Here is a 21,123-nt window from a genome sequence, read left to right as displayed (position 1 = left end):
CTTATACAATCCCCTCTTACTGGGCAGAGGGACTATTTTATGTCTAAGCCCACAGAACATTCTAAACCTAGATTTAGTTCTCTCTTGACTTTTTCCAAGGCTGAAACAACGGTTCCTTTTCTGTACTCTACATCCACTTCCATACCCCTCTTCTCTACTACCATATTCCTCTTTCAGTCCCTGGCCATATTTGAGTTCTGAAGCAGGGTCAGGGGCCCACATCTCCTCAGGGAGCCCCTAAGCTGTCGGGCAGTAGTCACATGTACACGCATGTCCAGGTCTGACTGTGGGACAGTACCTTGGGAAAATGGAGAAAACAGCCTTAGATTTGGCCCTGGTTCAATTCCTCAAAGTGAAGATGACATTCTGGTAAGCAGTTACAATTAGATTTCTAGAGCCCTGGGTATTCAACTGATCACATGCAGGATTAAGAAAGATAATTTAAAATATTGAATTCTGCCTGATTAGCTAATAAATGAGGTGATCTGTTGATGTGGAAGTAATGTAATAGAGCTCATATGGCCCCCTGGGCATGACAGATGTCTTGTGCCTTGTCTATCCGTCTCTTCTGCAATTACCTTGTCCTCTGTCCTTTCCTTACAGTCAGTGAACTTTTTTGTCTTCTTCATTTTTTCCAGCCACCAGAGTCTGCAGAGTTTTACTAATATCATTTCTAAGGTTAAGAGGGCTATTTCGGAACCTCATTTGGGTTTTCTTTATTCTATGATGATGATTTCAGAGATGTCGTACACTCTCTGTAACTTAGTTTTAGATAAAACAATCTAAGGATATGTTTAAAAATGGAAAACTGGGTAATTATTCTATTTGCAAATCATTTATAGGGAGCATTTTTATCTAAGATTATTGTTTCCCTGGGCATCTTCAATGTAGAACCTAAGGAATGTAAGAAATCCAATTGATCCCCTAGTCCCCTGAGAAAACTAAGGCTCAGGGAGGGTAAGCAACTCTTAACACTCAAACTAGTTACTTTCTCAGAAGGAACTAGAACTCTTTTTTTTTTTTTTTGAGACGCAGTCTCTCTGTCGCCCCGGCTGGAGTGCTGTGGCCGGATCTCAGCTCACTGCAAGCTTTGCCTCCCGGGTTCACGCCACTCTCCTGCCTCAGCCTCCCGAGTAGCTGGGACTACAGGCGCCCGCCACCTTGCCCGGCTAGTTTTTTGTATTTTTTAGTAGAGACGGGGTTTCACTGGGTTAGCCAGGATGGTCTCGATCTCCTGACCTCGTGATCCGCCCATCTCGGCCTCCCAAAGTGCTGGGATTACAGGCTTGAGCCACCGCGTCCAGCCTAGAACTCTTTTATTATTTGCAGAGGGTCTGTTATTATATGCCAAGCATTGTATTAAGCAGTGGGGTTGCCCAAAGAGAACTCTCTGAGATGAATCTTAAGGATGGGCAGGAGGTTGCCTCAACTAAAAAGCTAGTTTGTGAATGTTAAAAAATAAGAATCACATTTTCACTAACCTTTATAGTTTAGCTCTTACTTAAATAAATTTAATGAAAAAATGATTTGGTTATAGTCTCTGAGAGTGGTGCACCTCTCCTCCAGGTTTGATCATTCAATGATGAGAATGAAAGAATATGAGTTGTTCCAGAACCTTTGCTGTCTGGAATGGGCATGATCCTGCAAATCACTGTCCATGTGTATTAGTCCATTTTCACACTGCTATAAATACCCAAGACTGAGTAATTTATCAAGAAAGGAGGTTTAACTGACTCATAGTTCCGCATGGCTGGGGAGGCCTCAGGAAACTTACAATCACGGTGGAAGGAAGCACTGTTCTCAGTGTATACAAGGATTATTTCATTTAAATGAGGCTGCAGTGTACTGTACAAAGAAAGCAAGGCCTTTTCAAGATTTGGCAGCTTCTGAAGATCTACAGAAAAGGAACAATTATAGATGCATGTATCATGACAAGTGACAAGTAGGCACATCTTACACGGCAGCAGGTGAGATAAAAGCGTGTGAAGGGAAGGGAGAAGAGCCCCTTATAAAACCATCAGATCTCGTGAGAACTCACTCACTATCACAAGAATAGCGTGGGAAAAAGTGCCCTCATAATCCAATCACCTCCCGCCAGGTCCCTCCCTCGACACCTGGGGATTACAATTCGAGATGAGATTTGGGTGGGGACACAGAGCCAAACCATATCACCATGTGGTCCTGCTCCTTACCATGGTAGGAAGAAGCTGGAGTTGCATCATGGTACATTGTACTAATACACAGAGCCAAGAGAATATTCATTCTGCTTAATGGTGGGTGATACAAGCTCCTAGTCTATGCTACCTGGTACCCAAATGATCCATAAAGTGGTAAAGTGAACAATCATATATACAGGGATGTACTAGTGAGAACTAACACATACTGAGTGCTTACATGTGCTAGGCACTGTTCTCAGCGTATACATGGATTATTTCATTTAAATGAGGCTGCAGTGTACTGTACAAAGTAAGCAAGGCCTTTTCAAGATCTGGCCGCTTCTGAAGATCTACAGAAAAGAAGCCTGTATCATGAGAAGTGACAAGGAAAGTCAGTGCTGGAATGTCAAATAAGAGAGAGTGAAGGCTAGGCAGACTGTCACCAAATCAAAATACAGGGTGATGAGTGAGGTAGCAAGTCCATGGGTGTCGGAGACAGACAGATAGGCAGACCGACCAACTTAAAATCAGTCCTGGCTCTGCCAACTTACCAGCTGTAGGCCCTTGGGCAGGTCAAGTAACCTTTGAGAACCACAGTTGCCTCCTCCCTCAAATGGTCAAAAACTCATCCTGCAGGTTGTTCTGAGGATGTGAAGTAATGCATAGAGTCCAGCATGATGCCTGGCACAGAGTGGTGCCCAGCTTTTATTGTTAGTCTAAAGAATCCTCATGTCCCCAAAGAATCTAATTTCAGAGGCTAATGAACCAAGGAATTTCAGATGTCAGAGGTGCCTCAGAGATCAGCCACACCAGATACATCATGCTTGGATGAACAACCTGAGCCCCTAACATAAGAAATCATTTGCCCAAAGCAGCACTGCTAGTTAATGGCTAAATCAGGGTTAGAACTCAGGCCATCATCTGCTCTTAGCCACTGGGACTGATGACTAGAGTTAAACCATATGCAAAAACCCTTGAGATATTTCACCAAAATGATGATTTAGGCCAGTCCTCTTAGTTTGCTTTGGATTATTTTCTCTTTACAGAACAGCCAATTTTCTAGCATTCACTTCAGGTCACTTCTGAAGCACATTCACTTGACTCCGTGTATGTATTAGGCTCCTAGGGCTGCTATAACAAAATTACATGGACTGAACAGCCTAAACAATAGAAATTTATTTCTCACAGTTCTGGAGGCTGGGAAGTCCAAGATCAAGGTACTGGCGAAGTAGGTTTCATTCTGAGGCCTCTTTTCTTGGCTTGTAGGTGGCCACCATCTTGCTGTGTGCTCACATGACTCTGTGTGCACGCAGAGCAGAGAGAGAAAAAACAAAGGGAGAGAGCGAGAGAGCAAGCTCTCTGGTGTCTCCTTATAAGGATGCTAATCCCATCGAACCAGGACCCTACTCTTATGACCTCATTTAACCATTGCTTTCTTTCCCTATCTCCAAATACAGTCACATTGGGGGTTAGGGCTTCAACATATGAATTTTGGTGGGAACGCAATTCAGTCCACAGCACGGTGTTATATGTTCCTCCATCTCTCATGAGCCATTCTATTCACGACTGTTTCAAATGGGAGATGAAGTACGTGAACTACTAAATACCTAAACATGAGACATCACCTATTGGCTGGTCCCTTTTACAACTCCAGATAGTCCATCAACTGAAGACCAAGCAACGTGGCAAAAGCCAGAGTTAAGATCACTCAAGCTATGATTAATTGTGAGACTGAGGGTTGAAGAGTTAAATGGAAATCTATAAGCAGATTCATTCATTCAGAAAACCTGAACATGAGGAAAATTTGTCTGAAGATCTGCTGTACATTTGAATGATGATCAGAAACAGTGATGCTTTGACATTTATTCTGGTATTTCCAAGAAGAACTGTATAAAATAACATGTTTTCTGAGGAATGATTTCTTTAAAAAGATTAAGAAAAAAAACCTGTCAAAGTATATAATAAACTAACCAGACTGACGGAGCCTTAAGTGCCCTCAATAGGAAGGTAATGGAGATCTATCTTTTTGGCACCAGGAGTCTATCCATTCAGAGGTTATCCTACGTCAAGGAGCTCCTCGGCTCAGTTATATGAAGATTATGAATTGCTTGAGAGGTTCTTTGTGAGGATAATGCCCAGTACACCCTCAGAGAAATGGTATCACCGATCTTACTTGCTAGATATGGCTCCAAACAGCTTTTGGCCATGTCCCAAAGTCATATTTATTTCAAATTACAAAGTAATAAATGAAAAATACAGGCTTATGGAAAAACTCAAATAATTCAGTAGAGTATGGAGTAGACAGAAGTCCCCCTTTATAACACCTTCTCCCCAGCCTATACCCCTTCCCATGAATAATGATCATAACAGCTGGTGAGGTTCTTTCCAGATTTTAAAATATGCATTTACTTAGAGATAGCTAGAGAGTTAATTTCAAGTAAATGGCACTACATTATTATTAATATTTACCTTTTTTCTATTGATGATTAGGAAGATATACCTCAATTTTTGGTTATTGCAAACAAAGCTGAATTAAACATTCTTGTACAAATATTCGTGTATATGAGCATTTTTGTAGGACAGACTCTTAGAAGGAGATTTACTATTTTCTGTCTGTCTTTCTTTTTTTTTTTTATAGAGACAAGGTCTTGCTATGTTGCCCAGGCTGGTCTTGAACTCTGGGCCTTAAGTAATCCTTCTGCCTCGGCCTTCCAAAGTGCTTGGATTACGGTGTGAGTCAGCATGCTTAGCCAAGATTTACTATTTTCAAAGGGAAGGTATATTTTAAAGATTAGTACTGTCAGCTGGGTGTGGTGGTTCACGCCTGTAATCCCAGCACTTTGGGAGGCCGAGGTGGGTGGATCATCTGAGGTCAGGAGTTCAAGACCAGCCAGACCAACATGGTGAAACCTTGTGTCTATTAAATACAAAAAATTAGCCGGGAGTGGTGGCGCACACCTATAATCCCAGCTACTTGGGAGGCTGAGGCAGGAGAATCGCTTGAACTGGGGAGGCAGAGGTTGTGGCAAGCTGAGATTGAGCCATTGCACTCCAGCCTGGTCAACCAGAGCAAAACTCCATCTCAAAAAGAAAAAAAAAAAAGATTAGTACTGTCAAACTGCCCCTCTGGAAACACTGTAAAAATTTACATTCCCACCATAATTACGTGACTGTATAATATTTGTTTTGTGATCTATTTGGACTTAAACATTCTCAAATTTTAATTTTGGCCAACCTTATGGGCAATAAAGAGGACCTCACTGTTATGTTAATGTATATATTCCTGACTTCTAATGAGGTTAAGCATTGTCTCATTTATTTTTTTCATATTTCTTCTTCAGTGACTTGCCTATTTATATTATTCTAGAGAAATACTTGATTTTTTTAGTTGTATTTACACTATTTTTTAGTTGTAATTTTTTGGTTGTAATATGTGCAATTACACATATTAATCCTATAATATTGCAAATGTTCAAATTGTCTGTAAGTAGATATTCAAAAGTGTATGACTATGCAGAGAAAAAAATCTGGAAGGATTTACACCCAAAGGTTAACGATTACTTTTAAGTGGAAGGATCATGGATACTTGACTTTCTTCTTTATACCTTTCTGTGTTGCTGCTCTCCTTCCCCCCTTGAACATTAAAATATGTATTAATTTCACAAGTAGAAAAAGTGATTAGTGGAATAAAGGTGATAATGAAGGCTCTCAAGGCAATTCTGACAGACGATTTCCAAAGGCACTTTGAGTAGTAGCTGTATCAGTAGAGTAAGTCTCTTAAAGTCAAGGTTTGAAGGAAACAGTTCTTGGATAAAACATTTAACAGAGCAGTTCAAAATTAGCCTTATTACTTTACAGTTACCTCTTCAGCAGCTAAGATTTGACCATTTTTTTAAACCATATTATTTTACTCACCCAGCCCTTTCTCAAGTATTGCCAATCAACAGTAAGGGACACCAAAACATCTTGGCTATAACAGAAGCTTCTGGACAGAAATGTGCAAAGCCTCTATTCAAGGACAAAATGGCTTCTGAGCCACAAATCCCCTCAGAAACTCAACTAATTACCACATGCAAAGAAAGTATATGTTGATCAGAAAGAAGGAGATGAGGAGAAGAAGAATAGTCTGCTGGGGAAACACAGTTCAAGGACAGTCACGGAGACTAGTACTGGCAGTGCTCATGCAGGAACTGCTGAGTATTCAGTCCTCCCAGCAGGACTATGGCTAAGCAAGGAACAGGGCCTCAGGTTGCCTGCTTTGAGAAACACCTCTTGAGATCACCTCAATTCATTAGTTCCAAGTACATTTTGTAATATTAGTTTGACTTTCCACTGGTGGAAGTGACAACGGTGGGGAGAGGAGAATGTAGGGTGGAGGAAAGGTCACACCAAGTCGGGAGTAATGGCCCCTCAGATGCTAGGTTTTCAAAGATTGAACTGTCAGACTGGATGGGGCCTAAGAGGTTGATCCATTAACCCTATCCTTGAGACAGCTGGGACGGCTGTGGGCCAGAACCCAGGAGGAGAGGAATACAAGAGGTCACCTGGGAAACCTGTGAGTAACCAGCCAGCCGCAGCAATCACCTCATCCTAAGAAAGTGCTTCTGTGCAAACTTTAACAGAAATTATCTCTACTTCTTACTGGTGCAATCCTAATTTAGAGTTAACTCTCAAGCCGTGAGTAGTTATGGGACACCCATGCAGCTGGCTGCCACTGCCTAGTGCCTCATCAGCAACTCTGAACACTACAGGACTCAAATGTGAAGGATAGAAAGGAGAATAAAGAACAGGAAAGATATATTTCCTGTGCCCCTGGCTTGTGTTTGTTCTCAGTTTACTTACATACCCATGCATTATTACAGAGTGAGTGATTCTTGAGAAGACAGATTTAGCCTATGGACTAAATTCTTGAGAGTGTTATTGTAGATTCCAGGACTTAACCATTTACATAAAGAAAAGCAATTTATACATCAAGAATTTCAGTGCTTATAAGTCAGGGATAACTAATGTTATAATATATCACAGTAGCACAATCCTAAAATATACTATGCTTAGGTGTGTGTCTCTGACTATGGAGTGCTTAGTGCAATCCTAAATGCAAGCAGGCAAACCCCTTAACATTCAGGGTGGAAGAACAGAGGGCGGACATGCACGCTCTGTCATTTGGAGGCTGAGATTCAGATAACATGTAGAAATGGGAGAAAAGACACATCTGTCACGTCTTCCAAACTGAGCTGAGGACATCTGCAGCTACTGCCACCATCTCACTCTAGTACAACGGGAAAAACAGATGTAAAAATAGAAGTGATATATTCAACTATTAACAGTGAGGCAAAACTGAATATAGCAGTCTGCAGAAGCACTGACGTAGAACGGGAAATGGCTTCTTCTAGGGCAGGCTGTCTGCCTCGAGTGGACAACACGCCAACAAACTAAAGATGTTTCCACTATCCATGTCACCCCTGACTTTTTAATAAGGGATTAGGAGGAAGAGAAAAGCGAGAAGGTTACATACCGACTGAGAGCAAGTAATACCCTCCTCACAGAAAAGTGAAAGAGCTCATTTGTTCAGAAGAAAATGCCTCCCTGGGAGCTTCTCACTCACCACGTGAATTATCTTCTCTTTATCAGATTTACGAAGAGGCTGCACAGCTGTGTGCAGAACAGGTAAGAATTTTAATAATGAAAGTGCTGGATGAGAGGACGGAGATAGCATAAAAAAGATGAGGAAGATTCTAGACCCAGAAAATCACTACCCTGGTTCCTGTCAGTGTCACTGCTGCTCCACCTGGGGGATGCCGAGAGTCCACTCACGTATATTCAGTAGGGCAATTCAGCGGAGAGTCTTTATCACGAATATCCATTCATGAGTGAATTGCTTCGGTGGAGCTTTTTTGTTGTTGTTTGAAATATAATTCATGCATCATAAAATTCACTCTTTAAAAGGGTATGCTTTAGTGTTCTTTAGTATTATCCACAAGCTTGTCCAACTATTACCACTGATGCCAGAACATTTTCATCACCCCAAAGAGGAACTCCATACTCATCAGTGGTCACTCTCCATCCCCTCCCAGCAACCATAAGTTGACTTCCTGTCTCTATGGATTTATAATACCTATTCTGGATATTTCATAGAAATAAAATCATAATATGTGACCTCTTATGCCTGGCTTCTTTTACTTAGTAGTATGTTTTCAAGGTGCATCCATGTCATAGCATGAATCAGTACTTCATTCCTTTTAAAAAATAATTATTTAATAATTTACCTATTTTAACATAAATAACTCAGGGCATTTAGTATCCTCACAATGTCGTATAATCACCAACCTCTTATCTAGTTTCAAACCATTTCCATTACTCTAAAGTAAAACTCCTTACCCATTAGGCAGTTTCTCCCCATTCCTCCTCCCCTTAGTCCCTGGCAACCACCCATCTATGCTCTGTATCTATGGATTGATCTATTCTGAATATTTCATTTAAATGGAATCACATAACATATAATCCTTTGTATCTAGCTTCTTTCACTTAGCATAATGCTTTGGAGCTTCATCCATGTTGTTGTATGTATCAGTATTCTTTTTAATGGCTGAATAATTTTCCATTGTATGGATATACCACAATTTGTTTATCCATCATCTGCTGATAAATATTGGGTTCTTTCCAATTTTTGGCTATTATGAATAATGCTGCTATGAACATTCACATACAAGTTTTTGTGGACTCATGTAAGGTTTAAGTATAAATGCCCAATCTCTCTCCATTCCCATTTTCATGAGGCAAATACTTTAAATTCTTTTAGTGGTTTCTTCTGGTAATTATCTGATGTTTCTGGCAATAAACTTATACTGCTTTTAGAAAACCAGCTTTAGGGTTGCACATGGTGGCTCACTGCCTATAATCCCAGCACTCTAGGAGGCTGAGGTGGGCGGACTGCTTGAGCCCAGAAGTTTGAGACCATCTTGGGCAATGTGGTGAAACCCTGTCTCTACTAAAAATATACAAATTAGCCAGGCACGGTAGCGTGTACCTGTAGTCCCAGACACTTAGGAGACTGAGGTAGGATGATCACCTGAGCCTGGGAGGCAAAGGTTGCAGTGAGCCAAGATAGAGCCACTGCACTCCAGTCTAGGCAACAGAGTGAGAACCTGTCTCAAAAAAAAAAAAAAAAAAAGTCAATTTTAGATATTATCTCTTAAGTTCCAATTATGGAAGATGAGCGTTTAGTTTTATGTCCCCCCATGTGCAAATGCACACTCACTTTATCCTCCCATCTTCACAATATTATTCTAATCTCCATTTTTGGTTAAATCTAGAATTGGCATTTACATTGTTATGACTATGCATTTATAGCATTTATAGCCACGTCATATACAAAGATTATATTCACTTCATCATACTTTTTCCCCTTAGGTTCTAGATGACCTAGAAGGGAAAATTTGCTTTACTTAAACATTTTCCTCAGTTTCCTATGTACTAATTAATAGTTCATCTTCAAATTCTGTAAGAAAATGAAAAATCTCTAGATATATTAAAACACACTAGACATTCTACTGTTTTCTTGTCAGCATCCACTTCCCTATCTTCTGATAAGAGTGATTTGAATCTGAAACCAGGGACAGGGACATGACATGAGGTACAGTGTGGGCAGGGAGTGGACCCACCTGAGCTCACAGCCCACTATGAGGAGGGCAGAGCTGACAGGGAGGGAGCCAGCGAGCAAGTGACCTGACTTGCCTGGATGACACCGTTCAACCTCTGCATTCTGCCATATCTTTACACTTTGCAATTATATGCAACAAATAAATCCTTTTTCCTGCATAAGCCTGAGTTGTGCTTCTGGTGCCTACAATCCAAAGGGGTAGTAACTAACATGGACACCGAGAATAGGGGCTGAGCCACTTCTGTGCATCTATGTAGGTCTTTGAGGAACTCTCATTTCACTTTTAGCAGGAGATGCATAGAGTCTTTTCACTTTAGGTCAGGACTTAAAGTAGTGTTAGTCTAATGGAGGATCGATTTCAGAACTAAGGATCCCCTCAAATACAGGTTCTTGTCCTTGACAAACAGAAAATAAACTAATAGTTTCAGAAATGACTAAATATGAAGACAATAGCAACACCAAGCACACTTTATCAAATACCTGGTAAAGCACATTTTGAAAGGCAACCAGGATGTTAATTTCATGTCACATAACCATTTCTTGCACTTGAATATTTTTCAAAGTATATTCACATCCAAAACTTCATCAGAGCCCCTCAGCCTTCTTTTTTCATAATGACCCACATTTTGAAGTCACTTTTAAGCATAAAAACAAACCAAAATATATTTTATGAATAATTATCTATCAGTTTCTTCTAAATAAAAACCCTAAAATGTTTATTCTTCCTCAAGTCTAGTTTACTTACTTTTCTAGTCCGCTCTCCTGAATTCTGTTTTTTTTTTTTTTTTGAGACGGAGTCTTGCTCTGTCACCAGGCTAGAGTGCAGCGGTGCAATCTCGGCTCACTGCAACCTCCGCCTCCTGGGTTCAAGTGATTCTCCTGCCTCAGCTTCCCAAGTAGCTGGGACTACAGGTGTGCACCACCATGCCCAGCTAAGTTTTGTATTTTTAGTAAAGACGGGGTTTCACCATGTTGGCCAGGATGTTCTCAATCTCCTGACCTCGTGATCCGCCCACCTCAGCCTCCCAAAGTGCTGGGATTACAGGCATGAAGTGGCGCCCGGCAAGCTCTTCTGATTTCTAACAATAAACAAACAATTTATGTTTCCCTAGCTTTAGGGGAACCATGAGTCTTTTTTCTAACTTGTTTCCTTTTTATTCCTACTCTGTAGCCATGGCTTGTTCACCTAGCACACTGGTCCTTAGCACAGCACCTTACACAAAACATGTCTGTGTGGAGTCCATATGCCTAGTTTCGAATCTCCAGCTCTGTTACCTACCAGCAATGTGATCCTGTATAAGTTTCTTCATCTGCAAAATGGAAACAATACCTGTCCCACAGAATTGTTTAAAGATTAAATGAGATGTATGCAAAAGAGATGCGGCAAGCATGCAGTAAATGTTAGCTGCCAGAATTTGTTGGTTAAAAGAATGATCTCTGCTTAACCAGTGCTCCTTGCTGTTCATTTCACATGAGAAGCTTGTAAGACACAGCTACTTGTTCACTGTCTAGAATCTAAGCCCTACAAGGGCAGAGACTTTGCCTTATTTATTGCTATATCCCCAGCAACTATCATATATCTGGGACATAATAGGTATTCCACAAATCCCTATTTGTTGAATGAATGACTGGATAAATGAATGAATATAGGTAATACAGGTATAATTTTACTGCTATTCTGACTTTATGAATGAGGAAACAACATCTCAGAGAGGTCAAGTTGCTTGCATGAAGTCCCACAGAGAGTTAGAGAGGGATTAAAACACAGTTCCCCTGCCTGGTTGTTCTTCTCTTTCACCATATCACTTACTAGGCCTTTATTTCATTATCCAAAAATTCAGGTGCGGCATCTAATTAGCTACTAAGTAACAATTTTCAAGGGCTAAACATGATTCTTAAATTTTAAAACTTACCGTGGTATCCACAGCCTTGACTTTCTCTGTGGGAATGTGCTTTGGTTCAGGTTCTGTCTGCGACAGCACCACACATCCCTCAGCCCCTAAGGTAATGATTACCACCTGGCAGCCCCTTCTCAAGAGCACTAATGCAGCCTCCCCAGCATCTGCAGCGCTGTTCACTGTGAGGCCAGTTAAAATCTCAGCCTGGAATACACAAAAGTCAACAGAAACAGTGGTGAAAATAAGTAACCCGGATCCACTTCCAGATTTGTTTTTCTAGAAAATGTCTCCCTTCTTTTTTGTAATAACCAATGCAATGGGAACCTTGATGGATACTGGTACAGGAAAATAAAGCAGTAACAGTGATGACAAAAACAACCTATAAAAGACGTTTCAAGCAATAACAGTGATGACAAAAACAATCTATAAAAGACATTCTTGGGACGACTGGGGAAATTTGAATGTGGCTTGGATATTAGACGATAGTATGGAATTACTGACAATCTTCTTAGGTGTGATAATGGTACTGTGGTTCCTCTTAGGAGATGTATGCCAAAGTATTTGGGGTGAGGTATCATGTTGTCTGCAACTTATTCTCAACAATAAAATACTTTTTTTTCACTTACGTTTCAACGAAAACAAAACTAAGTACACACAGGGAAGAGGAAAAGCAAATATAGCAAAATGTTAACAAATGTTTAGGTGAAAGGTAGTTGTTCATTCAGCTTTTCTGCACATATAATAATTTTAACAAAGAGTTAGGCCTAACAAAGGGAATTCTATCAAAAAAAAAAAAAAAAAAAAAAAGGAGGGTTGGAGGAGAGGCAGGAAAGGAGAAAGGAAAGGGCCACTGCCAATGATTTTGGTATAAATTGCACCTGTAAGTTTGGCACCTAAGGACATAATACTTCCAAGCCTCTCCTGGGCCATAACCCCTCTTCTCAAATTTCCAGTTTTTGCTTTCCATGTTTGCAGACTACTCGTTTCTTTTGTTTTTGCCAGAGAAGATGGAAGCAGATTAGGAGAGGTACTGACAGGTAGCAGAAAAAGCAATGCCCTGGCATTCAGGAGACCTCTCCTACTCACTCAGTCTGTGACCTTCCCCACATCAATTACGATCTGTAAAATGAGGGAGCTCAACAAGATCCATATTTTTCTCCCAACTTCTCTTTCAATGTACTAATTTTTTATTCCATTCTAATGCTTATTTTTCTACCGAGTGATTTAAAAACATTTCCATGACTATTTAGGTTTTCACGACTTCTAATTGGTTGTTTTTCATATTCGCATGTTGTTGCTTCAATTCTGTGTTTCTTTCACAAAATTTTTTCTTCTTTCATAATGAATGTTAATCTTAATTACACTATTTTAAAGAATTTTTTGCCTTGTTTATTTATTTAAAGACAGTATCTTGCTCTATTACTCCAGTTGGAGTGCTGTGGCATGATCACAGCTCACTCCAGCCTCAAACTCTTGAGCTCAAGCAATCCTTTTGCCTCAGCCTCCCACATACTGGGACTCTAGGCATGCCCTACCACACACAGCTCATCTTTTATTTTTGTAGAGACAGGATGAGGTCTCATTATGTTCCCCAGGCTGGTCTCAAACTCCTGGGTTCATGTGATTCAACTGCCTTGGCCTCCCAAAGCACTGGGATTACAGGTATGAGCCATGGCGCCTGGCTGAGTTTTATTATATGAATTTCATCTTGGGCAAATTCATCTGTAGGTTGTTGATTGTGCTGCATGAACTTCATAGCATTATGTTTTTCATTTGCAGGCTCACTTTGTTCACTGTGAGTTGGAAAGCTGTCACACCTCAGCTCCCACCTGGTTGATGCCTGCTTTTCAGTGTTTTTTTTTTGGTTTTGTTTTGTTTTTGTTTTGAGACAAGAGTCTTGCTCTGTCATCCAGGCTGAAGTGCAGTGGGGAGATCTCAGCTCACTACAACCTCTGCCTCCCGGGTTCACGCGATTCTCCTGCTTCAGCCTCCTGAGTAGCTGGGACTATAGGCGCATGCCATCACACCGGCTAATTTTTGTACTTTTAGTAGAGATGAGGTTTCACCATGTTGGCCAGGATGGTCTCGATCTCCTGACCTCGTGACCCACCCGCCTCAGCCTCCCAAAGTGCTGGGATTACAGGCGTGAGCCACCGTGCCTGGCCCTCAGTGGTTTTATAGTAGCTTCCGCCAGGCACACAAGAGTCTCTAAACCAGAACCAGGTATTATATTGGCAATAGGCAGTTCTTGCTCTGCTGTTTCTGGAGCTACTGCCAGTCCAGTCACTAAGTCAGTGGTTGGCTTGGTTTACTTCTTGGTCAGAGGCTGTGTCTCTGTCCTGCTAGCTCCTCAGGTTGGGAGCCTTAAATATGCTTCAGGCAGCAGGGGTAGCAGGTTCCTCCACCTTTTACTGTTAGCGGGGAGCCACAGTCTAGCATGTATGGTTTCCATCCGTGGGCTCGGCTCCAGCCACCTATAAGTGGCACACTTTTAGTGCCCATGACCCACAGTGGGTGAACTTCCTACCACCTCTGCCTGTTTCTGGGGTTGGTGTACAGCCAGCATATCAAGGGCTGAATGCTCTGTGAGGCTGTTCCATTTCTGATCTGTGGAGTTATTTATCTTGTTTTAGAGCTTGTGAGTATCTTTTCATTGTCTCCATTAATATTTACATATCAATGGTTTGTGTTTGGAGCAGAGTATCATAAGCATGAATTTACATTATTGCTGTGATTAGAGTTCATCAATAAGAACATTACACTTTTTTTGTTTTGAGACAGAGTCTCTCTGTAGCCCAGACTAAAGTGCAGTGGCGCGATCTTGGCTCACTGCAACCTTCGCCTCCTAGGTTGTGGTTCAAGCAATTCTCCTGCCTCAGCCTCCTCACTAACTGGGATTACAGGCATGTGCCACCATGCCCAGCTAATTTTTGTATTTTTAGTAGAGACGGGGTTTCACCATGTTGGCCAGGCTGGTCTTGAGCTCTTGACCTCATGATCTGCCCACCTCGGCCTCCCAAAGTGCTGGGATTACAGGCGTGAGCTACTGCGCCTGGCCCCAGAACATTAAGCTTTTAATGTTTTTCTTTCTTCTATTAAGTTTCTGAGACCAATTTCCTTAAACACCAGAGTTCTTTCATTTATTTATTTCATAAGCATTTACTAAGTGCCAGCTATGTGCAGGTACAGTGTAGCAGATGTTATTTTCCAAAGATAACTGTATTAACCTATATCATATCACAAATCCTGGTTTTACACTGTGCCAATGACAATCTTCTAGTAAGGGGTGGGGTACTAGGGTGGACCTTCCTGCTTAAATCAATAGAATGAGTCAGAAGTGATGCCGTGTTACTTCCGAAGCTAACTCACAAAAGCCAATATGGCTTCTGTCAGGTGTCTCCTTCTCTCGGGAAGCTGGATCTTGAAACCCAGCTACCATATTATGAGGAAGCCCAAGTCACACAGAGGCCATGTTTACGTGTTCCGGCCAACAACCTCATTATGTCCCCAGCCGAAAGCCAGCATCAACTGTCAAGCATGTGAGTGAAGAAAACTTCCAGCTTTCAGACTTTGTGTCTTCCAACTGAAGCCTGGGGCATTGTGCAAGAGAGTCAAATCATGCTATCACCTGTGTGAAGTCCTGACACACAAAAACTGGGACTGACAATAAATAATTATTGCTGTTATAAGCCAGTACATTTTGGAAGTAGTTTATTATGCAGCAATAGATAACTATATACACAGGGATAGCCATCAGGGATACAACAGTGAATAAGACAGATGTCTCTGACCTCATAGAACTTGTAATTTAATGGAGAAGACAGAAGAAATGAATAAGTAATTTGAGGTGTGATGAGCATTTGAGTAATAAATAGAGTGCTCTTCAAGTATCTAGCAGGAAAATTTAGGCCAGTTTGGCAGTTGAGGGTACTCTAACCTCTTATTGTGAAATGGTCACTATTTCCCACAATTCCTTCTTCCTAGCATGGTGGTTGCTCAAAAATATTGCATAACCTATTGTGGTTTGTTAAAATTAGTTTCCTTGTAGCAGTCTTCTTTCTTGTTTCCTCTATGTTTTGAGAGATGAAATTATCAAGAAAGCAGGTCAAGAAATCCTAAAAGCCTTCATTCAGCCTTTAAACCAAATGGAAAATTAGGCTGGGTGCAGTGGCTCATGCTTGTAATCCCAGTACTTTGGGAGGCTGAGGCAGGAGGAATGATTTAGCCCAGGAGTTTGAGATTAGTCTAGGCAACATGGCGAAATCATGTCTCTACACAAAATTAAAAAATTAGCCAGGCATGATGGTCCCAGCAACTTGGGAGGTTGAGGCGGGTGGACTGCTTAAACCTGGGAGGTAGAGGCTGCAGTGAGCCATGATGACACCACCGCATTCCAACCTGGGTGACACAGTGAGTTCCTGTCTCAAAAACAAAAAGTGGAAATTTAACTATTATGGTTCATTAATTTCTTTCTCTCCATGTTGCATTCACCAGTGTGTACACCTGCATCCCACTGACAGGCAAGAGCTCTGTTCTAATGCTGTCTGGCGTATAAAAAAGGAGAAATATTGAAATTTTCTTCCTAACAATATTTAAGTAAGGGTGGTACAATATCCTTTCTTACTGTACCAGTTGATAGATAGTCTGTTCAGATGATACATCATGACACAGGGTCTTTGCTACCGGACGTAGCAGATCCTCCAGGAGTTGTACACTAATTAGGGTTGCCAGATAAAATACAGGAAGCTCAGTTAAATTTGAATTTAAGATAAATGACAGGTAATTTTACAGTATAAACTTGTTAGGTATGTTATTTATTATCCATCTGAAATTCAAATTTAACTGGACATCCTGCATTTTTACTTGCTAAACCTGGCAACTTTAATATAGTCCTCAGAATATGAAATAATTAGAAAACAAAACACCAGTAGTGTGAGGGCAAGGAACGGACTAAAATTAACTGAGGTTTGATAAGTGCCAGAATATGGAAGTGACTCAGAGAATCCTTTTTTTCCCCCTAGGATTTACTAATTTCCTTTTCTCCACACCCCAGTAAACTGAAAAAATCCGTTTTCACCATGCCTGAGAATTCACGTCATCAAATTGATGTGGTTAGTTCTGCCCCTTTGCTTTATCCACTTGCACGAACTTTTGGTTTCTCACAGAACGAGCAAAGCAATTCACCCTTACCTCACTTTCATTGCAGCAGAACACATCTGAGAGGGTGTAGAACCGGGGATCTAGGTCAGCAATGGCAGGGGCTGGATTGAACAATGTTTTCACTACAAAGGAATGGAAAAGGGGGTGATTATTAGTTTTCATTTTTAACATGGTGCATTTACAGACATTCAGTAGGGAAAATCCTTGAGTTCATTTTTGTCTTCATCTGGTTAAATATCCACTTAGTTACGGATGTAGAGAAAAGTCTGAAATCTCAATTTCCATGACAGCTGGGTACCAATTCCCTATTTCCATTTTCTCTGCTTTGCACTTTACAACATTTCAGCTTCCAGGGAAAACAGCAATATTACAGTCAATGTGATTGTAGAGTTAAGGCAAAGGCAACAAGAACATTAGAGAAAAGTAAAAATGCTGTGGCATGAAAGTACATGTGTGAATGTGAACAGGCTGGTGGACATTTTTGTGGGTTACTTTAAGGGCTTGGTTTCAAGGCTAGTTCATAAATCCATTTTCCAGGGAAGAAAAGGAGATGATAGGAAATAAACAACGAAAGGTTCAGAACTTTCCTGGTGGGAACAGTAAGCAGGAAGCTCATGTGCATATGCATATTTTATACACCTAAGTATGTCTCCCAAATATATCACAATTACTCCTGCAAACATATGCACTTACACAAAAGCTGACATTCTTGGCTTCTGTGAGCAATCTGGGAATATAAAAAAAAAGATTGAGAAAGGAGGAGGAATTCAATCAGAGGCTGGTGCTAGCTCAGACTGAGAGGCTACAAGAGAAGGATAGATGGGAATAGCAGACACAGGGAAATGAGAATATCATGGTCATTTTTCAGAGGGAGGAAAATGAGGCTCAGAAAGATGAGGTCACACATCTCAGGTTATACACTGGGACACAGTGAAGATGGACCCCTACTCAGGGTCCTCTGGCTTTAAGTTCAGAGTTTGGTCCACTCTAAAAAAAGTAGTCTCTCTAGGCCAGGACTCTGTCCACACCTACACATGCCTCAGTGACAATTCACAATATTTTAAAACACCCTTTGGTTTGGGACTTTGTAAATGTAGATATGTATATTTCAAGTCTTTAGAAATTACATTCATAGGACGTTCCTTCTTTGTCAAAGCACTTATTCACTTGAGTACTCAACTAGATTGGTTAGTCTTCTTTTTCTCAACCCAGGTCCACTGACTTGCATGCTGTCTCATTTGACTATAGACCCATAGTGTAAAAATCTCTAGCTGCAGTTCTCAGAAACTTCAAGAACAGTGGTTTGCAAACTTGGTTGCATATCAGCATCACTAGGAGAGCTTGTGAAAATGCCTAATTTCTAGAACTGACCTCAAACCCACTGAATCAGAATCTCTGGGGGTAACATCAGGGAATCTGCATGTTTACAAGTTCTCCAGGCGGCTCTCACATAGCCAGCTTGGCACTAATCCATTCCACATTCTTGGGGACTAATCAGCATGTGGCTAATGAAAACTGTCTACTACTTCAGCCTGGTGAGGACATCTACTCTACTTCTGCACCTTCCTTGGTCTTACCTAACATTTTAAGCATTTTGATTCAGTCAGTGGGTCTTGTCCAGTATGGGCTAACACTATTCCCACATTTTTGTTACTTTAGAATCCAGAATGTCCACCCACAGAAATTCTATGGTATATTTTTGGCTGCTCAGATTTTTGTATAGAGTTATTGTGCAGCTTAAATTAGAAAACAGATGTAAAAGCCTAGTGTAAACTCTAATCTGCTGTACAAATGTAAAGGATTATTACTGTTATTATATTGTCCTTTACAGATAGCCCAACACCCTCGCCTGTCCACCCATCTCTTCTGCCTTCTGCTGGAGTTTGTAGCCTGGCAACAGTCTCTCTCATTGGTTCTCTCACTTCTGAGAGGTCTTAGAGATGTCAATTACACATAAAGACTCTCATTGTCCCATATTCTAACACATCACTTAAACTTTTTAGGTTTTCAGAACAATATACTGTTCCCAATTTTCCTCAAGCATTAAGTGGAAACAACTGCTCGCCTAGCACATTCATCAGCATTTGAGCACAGATTAGAGTAAGCTACAAGTGTGGAACAACATGGTAGAGCCATTCTTAAAGGATCATTTTTTTCCCTCAAAAGATGCCTGGTCCTGCAATTCCTTTTCTAAACCCATCCTGTAGAAATCCATAAGCATACAAAGATGATATACAATGTTGTTTATATAGCCCTGTTTGCAATAGAAAACACAAAAAGAAACCAACGCATTTATTAAAGGGGATTAGTTTAAAAAATTATGACATAGGCCGGGCTCGGTAGCTCATGCCTGTAATCCCAGCTATTTGGGAAGCTGAGGTGGGTGGATCACCTGAGGTCAGGAGTTTGAGACCAGCCTGACCAACAGGGTGAAACTCTGTCTTCACTAAAAGTACAAAAATTAGCCGGGCATGGTGGTGCGTGACTGTAATCCCAGCTACTCTAGAGGCTGGGGCAGGAGAATCACTTGAACCCGGGAGGTGGAGGCTGCAGTGAGCCGAGATCGCGTCATTGCACTCCAGCCCGGGCAACAAGAGCGAAACTCTGTCTCAAAAAAAAAAAAAAAAAAAGAATTATGACACATGCCTGATGTAAATCACTACAGTTGTTAAAAAGAGTAAAGTAGATCTCTGTTTGTCAAAGAAAGACTTCTATAATTTATTTATAAGTGAACAAGGCAGTTTTGTACTACCCACCCCCAACTTTTTGAGATGGCTCTGTCACCCAGGCTGGAGTACAGTGATGCAATCTTGGCTCACTGCAACCTCCACTTCCCAGACTCAAGTGATCCTCCCACCTTAGCCTCCCAAGAAGATGGGACTACTGTGCCCATCACCACGCCTGGGCAAGTTTTTTCTTTTTCTTTTTCTTTTTTTTCTTTTTGTGGTAGAGATGAGGTTTTGCCATGTTGCCTAGGCTGTTCTTGAATTCCTGGGCTCAAGTGATCCTCACACTTTGGCCTCCTAAAATGCTAAGATTACAGGTGTGAGCCACCATGCCCAGCCTACTCTCCCTTTTTAATAAGAACAAATAACAAACTCACATAACTATATGTGTATTTACACTTACACGCTTACACAGAAGAAAAAAATGTCAGAGAGGTTTCTCACTAAACTAATGAGCCATTAGTTATAAAAAACTGATGGGACTAAATTTGACTACAGGTTAAGTGCTGTATGTAGCAAAGACAACACTCTTAAAACATACAGTATCTGGCCGGGCGCGGTGGCTCAAGCATGTAATCCCAGCACTTTGGGAGGCTGAGAGAGATCAAGGCCATCCTGGCCAACATGGTGAAACCCTGTCTCTACTAAAAATACAAAAATTAGCTGGGCGTGGTGGCACATGCCTGTAGTTCCAGCTACTCAGGAGGCTGAGGCAGGAGAATCGCTTGAACCTGGGAGGCAGAGGGTGCGGTGAGCTGAGATCACGCCACTGCACTCCAGCCTGGTGACAGAGCGAGACTCTGTCTCAAAAAAAAAAAAATAGATAAAAAAACATAGTACCTTACATCAAAAAACAGGTATACTAAAAATGAAATGTAACATCTGGGTTTTGCTTCAACATAATCCAAGGTGGCAGTGCAGGGTAGGGAGCCATGAGGCAGGATACAGATAAAACAAGATTGGCCATGTGCGACAAAAACAAGCAACGGAGAAAAGATTCCCTATTAATAAATGATGCTGGAATACTGGCTAGCCATATGCAGAAGAAAGAAACTAGACCTTTATCTTTCACCATATATAAAAATTAACTCAAGATGGATTAAATATTTTAAATGTAAGACCTCAAACTATAAAAATCCTAGAAGAAAACTTAGAAAATACCCTTTTTGACACCGATATTGGCAAAGAATTTTTGGCTAAGTCCCCCAAAGCAACTGTAACAAAAACAAAAATTGACAAGTGGGACTTAATTAAACTAAACAGCTTCTGCATATAGCAAAAGAAATGGTCAATAGAGTAAAGAGAAAACCTAGAGAATGGGAGAAAATATTTGCAAACTATGCATCTGACAAAGGTCTAATATGCAGAATCTATAAGGAATTACATAAATCGACAAGCAAAAAACAACTCCATTAAAAAATGGGCAAAAGGCCGGGCGCGGTGGCTCAAGCCTGTAATCCCAGCACTTTGGGAGGCCGAGACAGGCGGATCACGAGGTCAGGAGATTGAGACCATCCTGGCTA

The 21,123-nt window shown here is 41.0% G+C and overlaps 1 protein-coding gene across 2 annotated transcripts in view; it reads right to left on the bottom strand.

Annotated features, from left to right (window-relative positions):
• Nucleotides 1-21,123, bottom strand: part of RBKS (ribokinase) — a 123,003-nt gene that overhangs the window by 48,432 nt on the left and 53,448 nt on the right. For both annotated transcript variants that reach the window (XM_011972579.1, XM_011972580.1), the window contains exons 6-7: nucleotides 16,905-16,996; nucleotides 11,730-11,918 (exon numbers count right to left, since the gene is read on the bottom strand). In XM_011972579.1, coding sequence (XP_011827969.1) covers nucleotides 11,730-11,918; nucleotides 16,905-16,996 — 281 coding nt within the window. The remainder of the gene's footprint in view (nucleotides 1-11,729; nucleotides 11,919-16,904; nucleotides 16,997-21,123) is intronic.

Source organism: Mandrillus leucophaeus, unplaced genomic scaffold (assembly GCF_000951045.1).
Source record: "Mandrillus leucophaeus isolate KB7577 unplaced genomic scaffold, Mleu.le_1.0 Scaffold13, whole genome shotgun sequence".
NCBI classification, from domain to species: Eukaryota; Metazoa; Chordata; class Mammalia; order Primates; family Cercopithecidae; genus Mandrillus; species Mandrillus leucophaeus.
The sequence above is the reverse complement of the archived record's forward strand: the minus strand, read 5'-3'. Positions and strand labels throughout refer to the sequence as shown.